Here is a 12,490-nt window from a genome sequence, read left to right on the forward strand (position 1 = left end):
ATTTCTAACAACTGATTTCACCTTATACCCGAACCCAAGAAAGCGTCGATAGGTAGAGTTCGAGAAGAGCTGAGGAATAAGCATTCGAAGATATACCTATACTGCTGTTCTACTTACCTAGGATGCATAATGTCGGAAGCAAAGGAGTCGGCCATCTTGTCGGGGGCCTTGTCAAACTGGAGATAGGGGTAGTGGTTCAATCGGATCTGCACATCGTAGAGACTGCCCTTATACAACCGGTCACCCATCCACTTGGCAAACATGGATGCCACCATTATAGGGATGCTGTAACTTAATCTAAGGGGTAATGAAAAGGGAAAATTTAATGCTCCGAAGACTGGCAGCATGAAAGGTAGTTAAAAAAGCACTTTGAAGACTATAAGCTTGGTTCTTTTATAATGCCGGCATCAGCATGACTTCCATAAGTTTGAGGATATGCGCATGAAGATAAGGGGATGAGACCCTGATATCTCATAAATTAACAATTGGAATAAGGTAGAACTCGGGGGCATCAGCGAGCCTTCTACAGTTGGAAACTTATTAGGAGACGGGGAACAGTCTGACGGTCTAACAAAGGAGCGGCTACATGTGAGAGGTGAAAAATACGGCTTGGAATTTCGGTGAGAAGCTATGTGTACATAAGGTACGAATCGATGGAAGGCCTTAAAACTCCAAAATGCCACTAGACACTAATATATTTGGAGCTGAAATAATTTGTACCTGGATGTTAAGAAACCCCATCAAATGGAAACAACTGAGATTAGTAAATATCAAAGGCAAGAGGTTACTTGACTGAAGGAAGTACGCTTGAAAATGTGTACGTTGCACAACTTGCACGTATGTAATTTACACAATTGGCCCCTCGATGGTGGCTTTCTGAAGAAGCACAAAGTGAATCTTAGGTGAGATTTCCAAAATTCCACAATTTCAGTATGGTTCTGAACGTTACTACTTACTACTTACTAAAGTAGTAAAACGTAGATATTCTAAAAATAGCTAATAACCTCAAAAACAGATCCTCTACTCCAATGTTTTTTAGCAGGAGTGAACTAAAGTAATGATACAAGGCGTTTACATAACGGGAAAGTAGTACTGCTTAAAAATATAAGCTGCATAAGCGCATATGAGTCAAGATTCTGATTCGGGGAAAGAAATAAGAAGTGACAAAGACAATTGAGAGACAACTTTGAGGTTGAGTTTGAAATAAGAGAAGGTTTCAGAGGGGTTTAATACACAGCACACATTACTATCTAGGGATTCAGAAATAGCCTGTCACTTTAGTTTACTAACGTCAATAAGAGCCCAAACTGTAGCAAAAAAACGAAGACACCGACGATAAAACACTACCAATACAGAGGATGCGGTTTTATGCATAGCCCGCTACAATGACTTGCCGCAGATTGTTTATATGCGGACACACAATGCATTGATGGACATGTGTCAGTCTGCTGGCGCAGTGTCTTCAATTCTGCTGCCCACCGCCTTCATCCTGTTCATAACTCTCATCTCAAAATATCGGTTGAATCCGATAGACAGGATTTTCACTTGTCTAGTGGACTATGAACCCAGTTTAACTCGATTTCAGAGCTAAGCTTCTCACCTCGTACAATCAGTCGTGCAGAAGTTAGAGAAGGGGTGGCATGCAGTAACAGAACACACTCCCCAGAGAAGCGTGAATTACACCGGTAAATCACTCAAAGATGCTGACATATCAAGTTCGAGAAAATTTGTCTTTACTCGTCAAGAATAGGGATACTAGCCAAAATAACTGCAGTTGATCTTAGCGTGCGTGATAATAAAAAAGCAGTTTAAACCTGCATCAACTGAGAAGCCAAGATCGTGTTGCAGGCTAAGCGGTCTTAGAGAACTTTCTATTCATCACTTCGTTTGCATACTTAATAAAAGTCATTTATGCTTTTCAGCTCGTTCGTTCACTGGCTAAATGGCTTTTGTGATTATGTTCCCCAATGTTCGTTTGTTTGGTTATCGCCAAATAATCCACACGCTTCCCACGTAATACATTCTAAAACGTGCAAGTCTACAAGACTATACAACTGCAGAGAACGGGTATCTTGGGCTGCAGACACAGCCAATCGCATATGGACTGCCAAACAATACGCTACAACTCAAGGATGCACAAACTATTTCAGATACCTGTAAATGAAAACAGGAAAAATCATAGTAGTCTTGAAAACGTCAATTTTTAAAAGAGCAAATTAAACTGATTTAATAAGAGAAAAAGGTAGCATACGATGTCCGTGAAATGGAGTACTGGAAAGAAGCGAGGACGAGAGAGAGAATGGTCAGGTGAATGAATGAAGTGAGCCTACCCGCCAATTAGTTCAATCATGATGACAACAAGGGAAACAGTGGCACGCGTGACCCCACCCAGGCAGGCGGCAGCACCAACCACCGCGTAGAGGCTGGTGTCGATGCAGGGATGGCCGGGTTTACAGAGGCGATGGTAGAAGAGTGAGTGCGACATCTGCGTCACCACTATCTGCTCCACCATTATTCCCATCAGGCGGCCCAGGATGGCTCCCACCTAGGTAGAAGCAACAGTCGGCTTGCCATTTCTCAGTAAAATGAGAGACGAGTAAATGTGAGATCAAATAGGCTTTAGAGGGAGAAGATAAACCATATCAGAACAATCAAGTAGGCTGTGGAAAGGCCCTAAGTATAGAACCAACTCAGGGAAAACAGTCGACAAAGAATAAAGGGACGAGAAAAAAATCCGGGAGCGTGTGACAGTACTCATGCAGCAACCGGAACTTAAAGTCCCCGGTTTTCTAAACCTTTCAACTAAGGGATACGACATGTATAGAAACCATACTTAAGCTGATTTAGGAACACCACGGTTTTAAAATGCTTTCATAAAGATGAAAGAGGACTAACAATTACATTTTTCAATTCTACCGAAAAATTACATCATCGAAACTGGGAAAAAAACAGCTCTGGAAAGAGAAAACACCCGCTATTCCGATAAGTTTAGAAGAAAGCACAAAAACAATCTTACGATTTATTATGGCTTAAGGTGGTGATATAGTTCAGTTATTGTAAAAGGTTTGAAGGATATGCCGGCTCACTATGCGTTTTAACTAAGAGAGAAATAGGTGAGATACATATGAGAATCATACCTAAGCTAGCCACTACTCTAACCTACCTCATATTTTAGTAGCATGTAAAATCCTTAAAAGTGGCAGGGGATTTTGGGGAGAAAAATCGCGCGGAAATGTATTGTGGTCTAAAAGGACATAAACAGATGCCTGAGTAACGAGGACTCCAAGAATGGTACTTTACCGATGGATATGCTACTGCATACCCCCCAAATACCGCTTCCATATGTAGACTTTGGTTGACAGGATGGAAGAGAGGTAAACACCCAGGTTGGCCTGCCTTGTGCACCAAGACGGCGATTCGATTGGTGGAAACGCACTTACAACCCCCGAAACCCTTCCAATTTCGATTTGCTAGAAGCGACAATTTTCGTGGCGAATCCTCGGGCCTTCATCCTGAATGGCCGATAACACGTATAGATGTGCTTTAAGTGGCCTACTACGAACTGTAAAATCAAGGTAAATTAAACATTTTAAACACACGAGACGGGAAACCACCGCATATCTCCACTAGACAGGTTACCGCTGCGTATGCACATGGTACACCCTCTTGCTCTTGCGTACTCTTCGGCGTACAAAGACATCTGCATCGAAGTTTTCGCCCGCTAACTACTCTAAGAACTCGACAAGATCCAATCTCACGCAAATGAGTACGGGCTCATGGTACTGTCTATTCCTTAATTTAAGAAATGAATGAGTAGCGAATGAACTTCAGCTATCATACAAGTTTCGATAAAAACACCATCTTGCTAAACCAATTGACCGAAAGAGGAATAAATGTCGCATGGCTAAGAATCACCCTCAGCCTAGCCAGCCCTCTGACGCGCTTGGCGCTTAAGTTTTTTGATGGATGTGAATAAGAGACAGACGTTAAAAAACCACAAACATTTATGCTGAATGAGAGAAAATTATAACAAAAAAGAAACTTTTAAAATCGGAATGTTACATAAGAGCATTAACAATGCCAGGATGGGAACCGTAGACGAAGATCGACAAGCCAGCTAGCTAAATTAAAAGAATATGATGTGCCTCTAACCCATGCTCATTCCGACTAACGCTCTGACCACCTCAATGTTTTGGTGTTTTCAAACGGCTTTGTAAGAGAGGATCAAATTTCTCCATCCTACATGAACATGTGGACAAAGTAAGGGAAATTCTGAAAAGAAGAAATGGTATTTTAAAGAATGCAAATACTCGACGTGAGATAAGGGCAAATGGGGGTGTTTGATTATGCATTTAGACTTTTTTTGATGTTCATTAGCATTCCGATGGACAGCAAAGTACTAGAATTTCTGAGTGAGGAAAGGAACGAAGAGACAGCCCTGACTAAACAGTTTACATAAATTTCCAGTTAAAACGATGCAGGAATTTGTAAAGGAATAAGCAGATGGCAGGAGGGATGAAAGATAAAAATGATGCCAAGACAATGGAGGTAAGCTGGTGATTTGTGGGCAACTCAAGGTCCGAACTACAATTAAGCAAACGTTTGTATTCAAAAGCTATGCTTCAAAAAAAAAACAAATCAGAATGCAAGAACAGCAAAAACATTTTCCAGAGCACATTTTTCCGACGATAACGTCAATATACTTCGTCCATCACACAAAGGGAAGTAAATTATGCAGTCGTAGGAAAGGGTGTCACTGCGTCAAATTACACTGAAATGTTGATGGATATTATGAGACAGAAAAATTCATCGGGAGGTACAAAAATAGGATAAGGGGTGAAGGAAGACAGTAAAAAGTGCCCAATATTTAACGACTCCGAGGAGTACTTTCTTAAGGGAGTATTAATGAAACAAAAGTAATTTCGAGTTATTTAGTTGAAAAGCTACACCCAAGGTGACAAACCTTTTACAAGCTCAAAGTAGTTTAACAAGAGAATAGCAGAAGAAGTTAAGTAAAAATGGGGACCATTTCACCTTATAAACCAATAGCACCAACATTCTTGCAAAAACAAAACCAACATTCATTCGGACAACCACAAATTGAACCAATATTGCCACCTTAGTGCCGAATCTTAGGACTGATTTACACAAATAGAGCTAAGATGCGTTTTTGATTGGAAAAAGTTGGTGCACCTATTAACACTCCTGAGTTACATCAGTCAATTTCGTGCGCAACCACCTCACCTCGTGACGTGATGGTCCCAGCATCTTAGCTACTTCTTCAATGTCATTACCGAAAGGAATGTCTGTTTCGAATGAAAAACGTCGTTCAAACATCACGGACTTATGGTAACCTTGCCTTGCTTAAACATAGTTAAGCTACTCAGAGGTAGTAATTCGTTGCCTCTGAAAATTCAGACCATAAAGCCGTGTTCCATGATTTCGCAATTTACTTGACAAAAAATCGTTTGCATGTGAAGCTGCAATGTAGGGGCGGGTGTTGACATTGTTACAGTGCCGTTTCCTTCTTTCGAAATAGATTTTGGCTTCCAATTCTCTCAGAGGCATGTCACAATCCATTGTGCTTACTACGGCTGACCTACGTTTTCAGTGGGTTTCGAGAGAAGGTGCTTAAGAATGCCCCAAAATATGGTTTATAACAGGTGTTGCACCTTGAATTTGCTTGCTGCAAGGGATGATGGATGTCTCCAAACTACATCCTACCTTTTACTCCTGGGTTCGCAAATGTGCACTTAAAATAATGCTTCACCATTCATTGCTCAGGCACCCACGGGCTATACACAGGCAAATTGAAGGCTGTCGTGAATTGAGACAGGCAGAACCAATACCCACGTTTTCCTCAACTTTTGGCCTTTTTCATCCTAACCATGTGTTGGTATGACCTCAAACTCGAAGAACACAACCTTTTTGCAGTATTCAAAATACCTCTTAACAATGCTCCTTCATAATGAAAGTAGCATAAGTTCCGCAGGCACTCTTACCTCAGGACGACAAATCCCATGGTAAACAATTCTGAAGACCAGTCTAACAGAAATGATAATGTAACGAACTCATCAATGACCCAGTAACCCCTTTCTTCACCGTTTGTAACGAAAGTACTAGTTTGAAGACCAAATGAATTTATTTGCAATGAGTGACAACGTCATCGAGCATCCGCATGAGAATGAAAAGAAGCATTCTAGGTAGCACATTATAAATGCATTTTTTGGAAATGGTTTTACAAGCTCCGGGTCTTCATCCATTCTACGGTCAATGCTATCGTTTCTTAGGTTGCAAAAGCGAAATGCAATCTAGGGAATTTGGCTGCATAGCAAGACATGACTTTTTAATGATCCATTTACGTCAATCTCCTCATGTCTAATTTAAGGGCAAATGAACGAGTCAAGAAAAGAGATGAGACTCAAATGAATTGCTACTGCACCTCGTATAAATAAGGGGAAAATGGTACTTTAACCATTTCTATAAATTATTACAGTACTACCGCTGTCGTCTCTATTACCCACCAACGCATTGTCCAAACAGACCAGCTACCACAACTCGACACTAGTGGCGCAATGCGGAGATGAATCACCCACGAGTACATCATTTGTGAATCACGGCGATACATGTGGATATGTAGGCGTGTTTACTATTGACAGCTAAGTGTCAAAGCTACGCCAGAATCGAAAAGGAAGCAGGGACCGCTTTTCAAATGAAATGACGTCAGTATTTCGAGACTCTCTTAAGTATCAACATTGGTTCGGCATAACTTTACGATTTCGCATCGTAAAGCTAAGAAATCGCGAATAGTTGCCATCATCATCACCATCATTACCAAAACTCACTCAGACCATAAATAAATCGTGAATTAGCTATGTTACTTTGGAATATGAGATATGGTGCAGGATTCAAGAAGCACAGTTTAAAACAGCCTATTTTTTGCTACCATCGGCCACAGTAGAAAGTCCAGTTTCAACAACTTCCATGAGGTCATCCCCACCCCCAAAGGATAATAAGTGCCAAAGCAGCTGGGAACGAATTGTTTGGGAAACAAAGCTAAAAAGTGAAGGCGGTTAACAAGAATGGGTTTGGGCATACTTTCCCACTGGATGATTTCGTTCATGGCTCACCCCTTCGCATCACGACTCCGGTATAAAGGCTAACTGACGTAAAAACAACGCTATTCTAACTACAAAAATGATAACGCTTCCAGTAAAGACATCTAGAGTAGAAGAAAAGCGAAAGGTGCAAGCCAACAAACCTTTAGTTGTTCAACTATAATGGATCATCAACTGTTTCCTCATTATGATGCCTCTTGTTTGCCAAAATTGTCTAGAACAAAAGTGACGCAGCCATCTAACAACTGCGGAGAGAAGGGAAGGGTGGAGGAAGTGTCTCGCACTTTACGGCCTAGCATTGCCAAGGTGCAGATTCATGGGAAGGAGGAGAGAGGGCAACTCACCATAATACTGGGCAGCATGACACCAGTGGGCACAGGCACACCGTAAACGAGGACAAGTCCAACAAACTTGAAGAGCAGTGCGCCAAAGAGCAGCGCCACACCTCGTGCCATCCGTGGGCCCGCGCGAAAACTGCCCACCAGGTTGGTCTCGCTCACAATCGTCGCATTGCCGTAGCCGCCCTCCGGTAAGCGAATGTAGTCACTGGCAATACAATTTACGGTTGGCGCCTTGATATTGAGTAAGTGAAATCAGAAAACCTCCATATCAATTGCACTGCTTAGATTGAATTTGACAGCAGGTCAAGGTTCTTAAGGAGCTGGTTTGGCATGCTAAGGCTGTATTTGATCCAAGTGTTTTGATATGAAGTAAAAATGCATGTCTAGTTAATGCAACCAAAACCGCAAGAAAAATAAGCATGAAAAGTTCAAAACTTTTCCACGTGTTAACAGATCATTTAGCAGACGATCAAAGGGGTCGGCGGGGTTTTAGGCATAGCGCGCTATAATGACCTGTCACGACTTGTAAGGATCTGCAAAAGGCGCATCATTGTCTACACGCATACACGTAAGGTACAGGTAGGCATGTGCCAGTCTGTTGGTGCCGTGTCTTGTATTCTGCTCCCTACTTACTTTCATCTCACTTGTAACTCACAGCTCACAAAATAGCAGCTGAATCTGCTGGGCATGTATACCTAAACAGGGCGAATGGAGTCAAAAACTTTCTCCCGTGTAAGTCAAATTGTGACGATTGAATATCCTGGTAGGTGAAGGCTCTTATGCAGTGCTTTTGATTAGCCTGTGGTACACATTTTTTCAACTCCCTCCTTCGAGTGAAACGGCCTAATGCATCGAAAAGTTTGGTGAACCCCAAGATCGCCCTTTAAAATCCTTGGAATCTTCTCGCTACCATACAAACTGACGTTAGCCTTGGTCTACCTGACGTATTGATAAATAAAGGCCTCAAGCAATCAACGCATCACCCCAACGTAAATATGTTCCCTACACTAGAAGATATCACTTCAATAAATCATTCTATCAAAATAAGTAAATTCCGCTCCATGATAATAGGAAAACTTGAAATCAGCTAGCAGGAATACGCAAGGGGCATTACAATACAAAATAGCCATGTCAAGTATGAGAATTGTAACAACTGACACTTTGTTAACAGCAAAAAAAGTTTCGAAATTAGGTTGACTTACGAAATGCGACAATTCATTATGGGAACTACCCACTGAGGCTTACAAGGTGGACTGAAACTAATAGAACTGGTGACAAATTATTACTAACTCTTGTTACGTAAACATCAAGAGCCTCTTTCAGTCTTCCTCGAGTCGGGCTCCACTCAATCTCAACAACAAACACATCAGACTACAGTTGGATTTTGAAGGCCTTTCGTTGTGATGGAAAAATAGGAAGAACTGAGAATGAGGTAAAGCTCAAAAAGGAAGCTTAGAAGAATTTTACTTCTCTGCAGCTGTTTTGAAATTAGGCAGATAGCACAAGCGCCAACAGCAACGCAAAGCATGAAGTACTGAGAACAAAGTAAGGTCTACCTTGTATCTTCAGCGGATAACACAGAAATGTAAATTCTGTACCATGCACGAACCTCCAGTTCGCAGTCCCTTCTGTTTCGCAGATATTAACGTCATCAGGAGATGGAACGAAATGGGTTAATGGAAGTGAAGGAAGAAAACACGCACCAAAGATCCTCCTGGTCACCAGCCGTGCAGCTACTGACAAGTTTACGGATGAAGAGCTTCTCTTCAACTCGCAGGTCAGGGTGGAGATAGGCAATGAGGGAGAAGACAGCAGTAAGGATAAGGAGGTAGGTGATGGGTCGTTCAGCGCAGTGCTTCCGACGGAACTTCTGCACCGCTTTGTTGCAACGCACCATGAGTGCGCCGAATATGCCCTATGGTGAAAGGAAGAAAAGGCACCTTGCTTCCTTGCTTAATACCTTTTTTTTCTAAAATCCCTATCGAAAGTCACGATGCGTTTAAGTCTGCGTTGCTTCTTCCATTTACTACGACTTAGCTTCCCATAAAAAATGTGGGAAACGCTACACCAAATCAATCTGTTCTCTTTTTCAAGATTTGTGTCAAAGATTACAATAGCTTCGCGTCAGTTTTCCTTTTTTTCTCCCACGACACTAACGCTTCGAACGCTCACATCGTTGTGGTTGTATTCACAAGGATACAAATAACCCAGGTTAGCTTATTCATCAAATATGGGGAAAGATGAGTGGCAAGCAACTCTTTCAATTTATTGCTTGTATTTCATCTTTGTTGACGGTTGCGCTCCGACAGTGAATTCCCAAAATATCCATGGTCTTACCTAGAAAAAACACTAAGAGATCTACTTATTTACCTATCACCCTAATAATCTACATTACATATGCCGGCCATATTTCCCCTTTCGATGGCGATTCCAAAACGTAAAGTTCAGACGACATCACTATGACCTCACAATAATGGAAAAGAAAGCATTGATCAAAAAGTGGAATCTCAAGCTTTTCTGTGTGCCTTTAAAAATGCCACTCTCGGACTTCTATACCTTACAGCCCCTTCGGAAATCACTCGGAAGTATAAAGCAATAAAAACAAGCCATACCCCGCAAACACCGAGAGCAGCGAAAGGCACCAGTTCCACGAAGTGCCAGGTGGTATCGTGATCCACCGAGAGGAGGATGAAGTGTTCCTCCCCAAAAGGGTTCAGCGCCCGAGCCACGTAGGCCGCCGCTAAGGCACAGAAGAAAGAGCGAAAGAGGGTCTTGGCAGGAAAGTAGTAGCTGGCCACCTCGAGGGAGAAAAGCACCCCGCCAATCGGTGCTCCAAAACACGCACCGATGCCGCCAGCCACTGCCGCTGAAATAAGCTAAAAGGGGAAGAGTCAAAATCAAAACGACTGTCTGATACCTATTTTCAACAAAAGGCAACTCTTTGGTCTCTACGCGTTTTAGTCGTTAACTTGGTGGCACGACCTTCTGGACATATCATCTCTGTTAGCAGTCCACTGACCCTTCTGTAGGCATTTATTATTATTTTCTACTAAGATTCACACATCTTGTAGTGTTTTCTGGGAGAAATTAGAGGCAACTGTAATTGTACTCATCAGCTAATTTTGAATCAGAAATCGGTCGACTACTGCAGTGCCGCCTTATCGTGACTCCACACTGCCTTCTGCTCCAGTATTGAGTGGGCCCCCGATGTCGGCACAGCATCACATCTGTCCTCACCAATCATTCGTTAAAAGAGAAACAAAACACCAAGGCTAGAAAGAGTTCATTTAGTAGCACTTTAAATTGGTTTTTGAATGGTGCCTTTGCAATACCAGATGACCAATACCAAGTGGATAATTTGTTTATAGGATGGGCCTAATGAGGGAGTCAAAGTGACACGATAACGATCAATTAACTGGACGAAAGAAACACATACACTTTCCAAAGTGACAAGCCTTCGTTGACGAGGTAGAGCAACCTCTTCTGGCAAAAAAAATATTTTACCCTAAGACAACTTATTGACATGCAACAGGTTATTTATTTCAGTTTTACTTCTAAGTACATTGTTACATCGACTCACATCTTGCGACGTCATCAGGGAGGATTTGATGCGATGGAGGTAATGTGTATACCTTATTAGCTTACCTCACGAGTCTTGGAGGGATTGAGACCATACTTGGGGAAAAAGTGAGCGAGGATTTTGGCACAACAGGCGCCCACGTGTACCATGGGTCCGTCGTTACCGATGCAGAGGCCAGTGGAGACAGAGAGAATAAGGCCAGCCACCTTGACGATGAGAGTCCAGGAGCCAAGGAAATTGCGGATCACAAAACCACCCAAAATAGTCTTCACTTCGGCGATTCCACTGCCTGCAAGTGGGTCGGGGTTTTGAGTTTTAGTGTGCGCGTGTAAATGTCCAATTTTTGCTTCCACAAAGCAGTGCTCTGTACACTCTGCGCCCTTCCTTTCCAAACCAAACTTCATGGGAAACTAAACTCATTTCGGCCTCAAACATAGAGTCTAAAGTTAGTTGGAATTCATCTCCCTTAATGAGGCGATGGAATGAGACATCAAAGTAAATCGTCACAAAACTATAAGTTAATAGTAACCGAGGCTGATTTAGTAAAACGTGAGGTTTGATGTTACATACGCTGTATTTTATTTTTGTTGTTGAGTTTTCATCAATGTAGCGCAACGAGACATAAGAGAAAGCTTGCCTTGGGGGCAAAGGTCCTGTTTAACAGTAGGATGCCAACTCATATTTTAAGCCTATGTAATGCTTGACCATCACACAAACTAAAACTGCAACGGGAAATTGTAAAATATGGTTCAACGAATAACACTAGGAGAGACGGTAATTAATGTGCATTTCATTAAATTTAAATATTCCTGATCCTAATTAGCGTCTTGTTTGGCCTTCAAATCATAATATACACCCGCCATCGGAAAGAGTCTAACAATCGGTCCGAACTCGTTTACTAACGCCGCAAAAAGGTGTCGAAAATAAACCCTCCCAAACATTGTACATACGAGGTAGCACGTGATAAAATCAGTCAAAACTACTGAGAAATCCACGTGCCAAGAAGCTCCTGTTTTAAATGTACGCAATTCATTAAGATAATGCGCAATCTTGTAATACTAAATCTGTTCATTGTGTTGGGCTATCATCACTGGATATGATGTGAAGGGAACCCGGTGGACACCCACACACGTTTCCCTTAAAAAGGACAAAGCCAGGAAAAGGAATAGCAATTGACCTGCCAGATAAGATGACCGGCCCAGCCGTTAAACATGGGTTGTCAGTCCGGAGTTAAGGTGAAGATAAAACTTACGTGAGCCAAAGTGGAATGTCGTTCTTGCGTAATGTAGAGCATCATGAGCAAAAGCCACAACGCGGTATAAGGTTGTTTTTTTTCTTGAGGAATCTTTTAAGTAAATTTAAAATACTACGCTTCTATTGTGGTATGATGAAGGCGGACTCCAAGGGAAGAGGGGAAGCGGAACCACGAATGATCTGTGTGAACGCGAGAG

General features: G+C 42.1%; 1 protein-coding gene across 1 annotated transcript in view; it reads right to left on the bottom strand. All coding sequences in view use genetic code 11, as the record gives it.

Annotated features, from left to right (window-relative positions):
- EGR_03047 (H(+)/Cl(-) exchange transporter 4) overlaps nt 1-12,490 on the bottom strand; it is a gene marked incomplete at both ends in the record, with an annotated part of 25,400 nt that overhangs the window by 2,699 nt on the left and 10,211 nt on the right. The window contains 6 exons of the mRNA XM_024492296.1: nt 118-297; nt 2,331-2,545; nt 7,463-7,664; nt 9,163-9,374; nt 10,021-10,335; nt 11,105-11,328. Coding sequence (XP_024353222.1) covers nt 118-297; nt 2,331-2,545; nt 7,463-7,664; nt 9,163-9,374; nt 10,021-10,335; nt 11,105-11,328 — 1,348 coding nt within the window. The remainder of the gene's footprint in view (nt 1-117; nt 298-2,330; nt 2,546-7,462; nt 7,665-9,162; nt 9,375-10,020; nt 10,336-11,104; nt 11,329-12,490) is intronic.

Source organism: Echinococcus granulosus (assembly GCF_000524195.1).
Source record: "Echinococcus granulosus chromosome Unknown EG_S00015, whole genome shotgun sequence".
In the NCBI taxonomy this organism is placed as follows: domain Eukaryota; kingdom Metazoa; phylum Platyhelminthes; class Cestoda; order Cyclophyllidea; family Taeniidae; genus Echinococcus; species Echinococcus granulosus.